General features: G+C 53.0%; 1 protein-coding gene across 1 annotated transcript; it reads left to right on the forward strand.

The window, feature by feature from the left end:
• Nucleotides 1-358: 358 nt before the first annotated feature.
• Nucleotides 359-5,524, forward strand: LINGO4 (leucine rich repeat and Ig domain containing 4). Its single transcript, XM_005541860.5, has 2 exons — nucleotides 359-548; nucleotides 3,052-5,524. Exon 2 carries the CDS (start codon nucleotides 3,065-3,067, stop codon nucleotides 4,844-4,846), a length of 1,782 nt encoding a protein of 593 aa, XP_005541917.3. The 5' UTR covers nucleotides 359-548; nucleotides 3,052-3,064; the 3' UTR covers nucleotides 4,847-5,524.
• Nucleotides 5,525-7,917: the final 2,393 nt, after the last annotated feature.

The raw sequence follows: 7,917 nt of genomic DNA on the forward strand, positions 1-7,917 counted from the left end.
AGATTTAGAGGTTGCACAGAATTGCTCCACATCTGGGAGACCAAAAGACAATCCTCTGGAAGGTGTCTGGCCTGAGCTCCCCTGTGGGGAAATCAGGATGTCAGAGAGATCCTCTAGAGCCTGCTGCTCTTGCTATTGCATGACCCCTCCCTGGCACCAGAGCCTCCCTCCTGGATCCCTCCCCTGTCACTCGCCAGCCTGTAGTGGTGCTTGCTGCAGCCCTCCCTGGTTGCTTTATTTATTTATTTTGCACCAACAGGGTTGCTGCAGACTCATTCTTGCCTGGTTTAAAAAGAGAGAGAGAGGAAAAAAAAAAAAAAAAAAAGGAGAAATGCTTTCTGGCTCTTTTCTCCACCTCAGTCTTGGCAGCAGCGGCCGCAGCAGCAACAGCAGCAGCAGCAGCGGCAGGCAGCAGCCGGGCAGCCAGGCAGCGGGGGTTGAGGCACACAGGGAAGGTGCAGGGGCCTGAGGTGCAGCTCGAATGGGACAGGGCCCCCAGCGCTGAACAGATGCAGTGCCAAACTTGATGCCACCTTCCAGCTTCTCCGGTAAGTGCCCGCACCCTCTGTCCCGAAGATGCAGCTGCCCTTTTCCATAACATTCTCAGAGACAGGCCAGACTAGTGTGCCCCTCAAGGCAAGAGGGTTTGGGCCCCCACCCTGCCAACAATTAATCCTGGCCCCATGGGACTTTGAGGGGGAAATTCAAATATCCCAAGTACCCCTGAGTGGAAGAGCTCCAAGGAGACCTCCCTTCCATCTCCCCAGTGCTCGCCTTCCTCTGGAAGGGTTTTTCTCCACAGCCAGTGTGGATCTTCCAGAAATATTTCCCCCAGGAACCCTCTCCCCACACAGTTCCCAGTCGTCAGTGAGGTGTGCTTTAAAGAGGATACAGGATACCCAGGTTCAAAAGTGTCTCTGGACTGCCACACAAAGAAGAAAGCTCCCTACCCTTGAAGGGGTGATGCCCTCAAGAGTCATGTCTTGGTGATGTCCCCACCCCACTGAAGGGACAAAAAAGTGGTTCTGACATCTCTCTTCCTGCAAAGTGGCCGGAAGCCGGTCCTGCAGCCATGGAGGTTGACAAGGGAAGTTTGTGATTAAATTAGCCACCTTAGAAATAAAATAGGTTGCTCCATCTCCCTCAGCCCCTGGCCCAGCAGGCTTTGGGACTCAGGGGAAACTCACCGGAGCAGGAAGGAAGAAAGCTGGGTTACATGCTTCACTGCACTTTTGCTGAATGCAGAGCAGAGGATGGGCAGGAACTGCAGCAGCAGTGATGAAGAGCTAGCTGTCAGGTGGACTTCCCAGAACAAGCCCAGGGAGAACAAGGGAGGCTGGGCCATCTTTCCCAGGAGAGCTCCGGGCATGCCACAGAGACCCGTTAGGTCAGGATGGGGCGAGAGGAGTCTGCTCTGCAGTCTTTGCCCCACGTTATTCTTTCTCATCCCCAAGCCTCAGACCAGTTTTCTGCATCCTTCTGCTCTTTTGGCCTCTTTCTTTAGTTTTCCAACTAGGACAATCCTCTGAAGTGGCTGTAGGATAACCACTAGAATGATCCTTCCAGGGGGTGGAGAGTGGGAAGGAAAGGGGAAGAAATGACCGTCTCTTAAACTGCCTCTCCTAAGTTCCACATGAGAAAAAATAGGGCATGTAGTAGAAAGCTGACCCTGTAGAGCTCAGAGAGCCTGAAGCCCTCAAGCCCAAAGGTGATCAGGATTGCTGCTCAGGAGAGACTCAGACACCCTGTCTCTGAGAGAGCATCCGTGGGATTTTGCTCCTATCTCTGTAGACATCCCTTGCCAATTCCAGTACTTCCCCTCCCTTGGGGTCCCTGTTGACATCGAACAGGGTGAGTCAGGGGTCCTCACCACCTAGAGGGCCCCTTCTCCTCTGTCACCTCAGCCATTGTAGTCAACATCTTCCTGAGAGTTCCCAGACCCTGGTATCCAGAAACTGACTATAAGTCTAAAGGTTCTGCACGCTGCCTGTGCCCAGATATCTGCTGTGCCAACCGAGGGCTCCCTTCCTCCCCACCCTACAGTGCTCTGTCAGATGCTGTCTCTCCTCACTTATCTATGCTCCCTGGTTCACAATCTGTCTCTTGGGAATTTCTCAGGCAGCTCAGGCCAAAAGGGACCTCAGATCCATACACTGGACCAGAATCCAAACACCATTAAGGAGGGGTATGAGGGAAGCCCAAGACTGAAGACCAAGCAACAGAACTCAAAACCTGGGCATCCTTTGGGTCTCTCACACACCCCAGCTTCATCTGTAGTGGAGAAGCAGTTGCCCTTGGGCTCTTGCAGGGGATTCCCAGCTTCCCAGTCAAGTGCCCCCTGCATCCTATGCCACAGCTAATGTACAGCTTGGCCATTATCCACACAGGCATTTTGGGGAGATTGGATCTTGCTAGTCCAGGGCTCAGGCCCTGGGCCAGGCTGGAGAAGGGCTCAGCATGGGGGTGGAGCTGAGGCCTGCATGTTTCCCAGCCTTGGGTGAGCTAGTCAAGGTGAGGACCTCTCCAGTCAGGACAGGGAACTCTGGGCCAAGGACATGATCTCCCTGAGCCTTAGGCAAAGCTATGGGTACATAACATGAAAGAATAAGGGCAAGCAGAGAGGGACAGAGCAGAGCTTGGGGAGAGTAGATATCAGGTAGAAGGGACCTGAGATACTCCTGGATCTCACAGACATCGGGAAACCCCAACTAAGTCAGAAAGACTTAGTTACCTCCCTGCTGTTCCCTGACCCATTCCCATAAGTCTTTCCCCCACAGAAATCAGGCTTGGCTAGGGTTCTATGAGCCAGTAAGCACTTGGCTGGTTATCCAGGGCTGGAAGAGGGAGGAAAGCAGAGATTCCCCAAAGAGAAGCTCCAGGAAGCCCCAGGGAGGTGGCACACAATAATTCTTCCTGGTTCTGTGCCCTACTTGTTGGCAATGCTGAGACAGATAGCTCAATTTCTCTCCCCTCTAAGAAGGGCCAGGAAGTCCAGGGTCACCATCATCTGAAGCCACTTTCCAAAAAGGGTCATGTCATCATCTGTTCCAGGACTGAAGAGGGAATGGATGCGGCCACAGCTCCAAAGCAAGCCTGGCCCCCATGGCCCCCACTCCTTTTCCTCCTCCTCCTACCCGGAGGGAGTGGCGGCAGCTGCCCTGCTGTGTGTGACTGCACCTCCCAGCCCCAGGCTGTGCTCTGTGGCCACAGGCAACTGGAGGCTGTACCTGGAGGACTCCCACTGGACACTGAGCTCCTGGACCTGAGCGGGAATCGCCTGTGGGGACTCCAGCGGGGAATGCTCTCCCGCCTGAGCCTGCTCCAGGAATTGGATCTCAGCTACAACCAGCTCTCCACCCTTGAGCCCGGGGCCTTCCATGGCCTACAAAGCCTACTCACCCTGAGGCTGCAGGGCAATCGGCTCAGAATCATGGGGCCTGGGGTCTTCTCAGGCCTCTCTGCCCTGACCCTGCTGGACCTCCGCCTCAACCAAATTGTCCTCTTCCTAGATGGAGCTTTTGGGGAGCTAGGCAGCCTCCAGAAGCTGGAGGTTGGGGACAACCACCTGGTATTTGTGGCTCCAGGGGCCTTTGCAGGGCTGGCCAAGCTGAGCACCCTCACCCTGGAGCGCTGCAACCTCAGCACAGTGCCTGGCCTAGCCCTCGCCCGTCTCCCAGCACTAGTGGCCCTAAGGCTTCGAGAATTGGATATTGGGAGGCTGCCAGCTGGGGCCCTGCGGGGGCTGGGGCAGCTCAAGGAGCTGGAGATCCACCACTGGCCATCTCTGGAGGCTCTGGACCCTGGGAGCCTCGTTGGGCTTAATCTTAGCAGCCTGGCCATCACCCGCTGCAATCTGAGCTCGGTGCCCTTCCAAGCACTACACCACCTGAGCTTTCTCAGGGTCCTGGATCTGTCTCAGAATCCCATCTCAGCCATCCCAGCCCGAAGGCTCAGCCCCCTGGTGCGGCTCCAGGAGCTACGCCTGTCAGGGGCATGCCTCACCTCCATTGCTGCCCATGCCTTCCATGGCTTGACTGCCTTCCACCTCCTGGATGTGGCAGATAACGCCCTTCAGACACTAGAGGAAACAGCCTTCCCTTCCCCAGACAAACTGGTCACCCTGAGGCTATCTGGCAACCCCCTAACCTGTGACTGCCGCCTCCTTTGGCTGCTCCGGCTCCGCCGCCGCCTGGACTTTGGCACTTCCCCCCCTGCCTGTGCTGGCCCCCAGCATGTTCAGGGGAAGAGCCTGAGGGAGTTTTCAGACATACTGCCTCCAGGGCACTTCACCTGCAAACCAGCCCTGATCCGAAAGTCAGGGCCTCGATGGGTCATTGCAGAGGAGGGCGGGCATGCAGTTTTCTCCTGCTCTGGAGATGGAGACCCAGCCCCCACCGTCTCCTGGATGAGGCCTCATGGGGCTTGGCTGGGCAGGGCTGGGAGAGTAAGGGTCCTAGAGGATGGGACACTGGAGATCCGCTCAGTGCAGCTACGGGACAGAGGGGCCTATGTCTGTGTGGTCAGCAATGTTGCTGGGAATGACTCCCTGAGCACCTGGCTGGAAGTCATCCAGGTGGAACCACCAAACGGCACACTTTCTGACCCCAACATCACCGTGCCAGGGATCCCAGGGCCTTTTTTTCTGGATAGCAGAGGTGTGGCCATGGTGCTGGCAGTCGGCTTCCTCCCCTTTCTCACCTCAGTGACCCTCTGCTTTGGCCTGATTGCCCTTTGGAGCAAGGGCAAAGGTCGGGTCAAACATCACATGACCTTTGACTTTGTGGCACCTCGGCCCTCTGGGGATAGAAACTCTGGGGGTAACCGGGTCACTGCCAAGCTCTTCTGACCTTTCCTTCCCCAGTGGGGAACCCACCAAGTCCGCTTCAGATACCAAAGGGGAAGACAGAACCAAGGCTGCTTGAACCAGAACCTGGTCCTGAGCAGCACCGCTCTCCCACACCTCCCGTCTGCGTTGTTCCAGCAACTAGCGATGCCTCCTGCCAGAGAGTCTGCCTCCTGAGCTTTTCCAGTCTGACGATAGCAGTGTCATTTCTTCTCTGAGGGTCCCAGGGAGCTGCAGATACAGACCCCGTCGTTAGTCCAGCCCTCCCTTCGTCCCCTCCACACACAAAACAGGAAACATAAAGCTCTAGTCAGCTAGTTTAACCACTAGGCTTCCTTCACACACGCCTATATCCTTTAATAACCAATTGCCAACCACAGCTATAAGATTATTTCAGAGGTGGGGCTGGGAAGTGCCACTTGCTCCTTGGAGTCTCTGTTTGTCAACCTGGCAGAGTCCCTTTCTTTTCTGCTCCCCACCCCAACCCTGTCCCTAGGTACAGGATTAAGAGCAAAGGACCCTCAAGCCACAGAGAAGAGGATGGGGACAGAGTGTGGGATGGGGAGGACAGACCACACACTGCACTGTGTTTGCATGAGCCTCTACCACCTTCCTCTGTCTGCCAGATCATTAAACCTGCTGTCAAAGGGCCACAACAGTAGCAGCCAAAGCTAAATGTCATATCTGGAGTTTTCTTTATTTCAGTCTATTTTCTACCCTCATTTCTGTTATATCTCCCCACTCCTTCTCTTTCTGCTTGCGCATTGATCATGTGTCCCAATGGCTTTGCCTCCATCTAACCTGCCTGACAAACAGGGTAAGGAGCGCCCCTCCCACCTCCACTCTCCTCACCCCCCTACACCCCCACCCCCATACCTGGAGGGATCAGCACTCCTAGCCCTGGTTTCAGCCTCAATCCTTTCCTTTTCACTCCCCATCTCTGGAACTGGAGAAGGAGCGATCCTCCACCTTCCAGGGGTTCCCTACATAGAAATTCCACCTGAGACACCCAGCTGCTGCCCCTCTTTCCCATTTCTCCATGGCAGTTCCCATCATTTTTGTGTCACAGATCCCTAGTGCCCTTGGGGAAAAGTCAGAACTCCAAGATAATGACTAACAAACGCAAGAATCCGCAGTTGTCAAAGGAGAGAGACCCAGGACACTGCAGAGACTAGGCTTGGAGGAACAGGGAGGAGGGCACAGCAGGCCGTAGTGAGAAGTGGAGGGAAGGGGGAGCAGCAGTAACTGCCTGCCTAGTTAATTTCCACCATCCTTCTGCAGCTTCCTCTGGTTCTGTGATTAGTGCAGCCCCAGTGGGAAGCTGTCTCCGGGTAGAGGTCACTGATTTACAGAGACCCCCAGATGGGGAGGTGGAGTGGGAGGTGAAACTGCTGAGTACCACTGACTGTGCTTCAAATAGAGGGCAAAGCAGAGCCCAAAAAGAAGTAGAGATGCTGGAAGCTCAAGGTACAGAGCAACAGCCTCAGCATGACTGGAAGGGAGGAGTGACAGGGAGAGGAGAGGAGTGGGAGGAGGGACTGAGAAGGGAAGAATCACGTGGCCCCAGGGAGCCTTTCTCCGCGGCAGCATCTGCCCAGCGTCCTTAGTTTCCTCCCACCCACCACTACACCAAACCAGATGCAAGCATTGTGAGCTTTCTAGTTGATTCCTGCTGCTGTTGTCCTTGCTCTGAGGAGACTCCACTCATTAGAAGATTCCCAGCTCAAACTGCCTGACAGGTGAGACACTCAGCACCACTGAGGAGGTGAAGCTGGACTTCACAGGCAGGCCGCTCTTTAGTGGGGCAGAGATAGGAATATGGGGGTAGGACCAGAGGTGAATGTGAGAACCAGGCAGACAGGAGAGTGAGGCTGGAGAAACTGACCTGCTTGAGAAATGAGTTTCCCTGAGCCTGCAACCTCCCACCCACCATGCACACACAACTCAATTAGCATCCCAGCAACTTCCCCTTCTTTAGTGTATAATGTACCAGATAGATTTCCTGGGGCACAGCCCTCCCCCTCCTTTCCATAACCTTCCACCAGCAGCTTATTAGGTTGGGACTTGGGAGTCAGACGCTGAAGGTTCTCACTCTAGTTGCCCTCTCTGCAATGCGGAAGCAGCAACGCTGTTCAGAGAAATCTTCTCTGGGAAGCCCCTGACGCAGTGGGGAACAGATGACTGTCTGGCGCTGGGACATGCTGCTGCCCAAAGTCTCTGAAGTCTCAAAGACTCCAGAACAGAGCTACCCAACAGACGTAGAATCTAAGTCACATATGTAATTTCAAATTTTCTAGTAGCTACTACATTAAAAAATCAAAATGAAACAGATACATTTAATTTTAATACTTATTTTATTTAACACAATATACCCAAACTATTATCATTTCAATATATTATCAATACAAAAATCAATCATAAAATATTTAACATTTTTTCATATTAGGTCTTTAAAATCCATGTATTTTTTACACTTATAGTACATCTCAACATTGCAACTCAGTTACTAAATTTTCACCAGAAAAATCCATATTTAGATTTCATACAGGTCACTGTTGAGAAAGTAGATTCACACATCTAAGTTTTTCCAAACATAAAACATTTTCTGATAACTGAATCAAATATATTTTAAATTTTTAATTAAAATTAAATAAATTTAAAATTCCATTCCTCAGCTGTACCACCTACCTTTACAAGCATTCAATAGCCACATGTGGCCAATGGCTACCATATTGGACAGCAAAGCTTCAGACATCACGACCTGGGGCATAGACTAAGGTCTCCTTGGCAGTGGTGGGTGGACAAAGTATCCCTCAAGAAACACATTTAATCTCAAGGAAATGCCTATGGAGTTAGTCCCACCACAGCCCCTTTGTCTCCTTTCACAGCTTTTCCAGAATACTTTTGAGGGGTGAAGCACATTCATGTAACAAGCTTACTATGATGAGTACTTCCACAGCTTGTCCAAGCGTTAGCATGCCAGTCCCTCATCTTAACTGTTGGGAAGACTGCCCTCAGCTCAGCTGTGACAGCACAGGCTGCTGTGTGTGTGCTGATGAGTGTGCAAATGCAGC

This window comes from Macaca fascicularis, chromosome 1 (genome assembly GCF_037993035.2).
Source record: "Macaca fascicularis isolate 582-1 chromosome 1, T2T-MFA8v1.1".
NCBI lineage: Eukaryota > Metazoa > Chordata > Mammalia > Primates > Cercopithecidae > Macaca > Macaca fascicularis.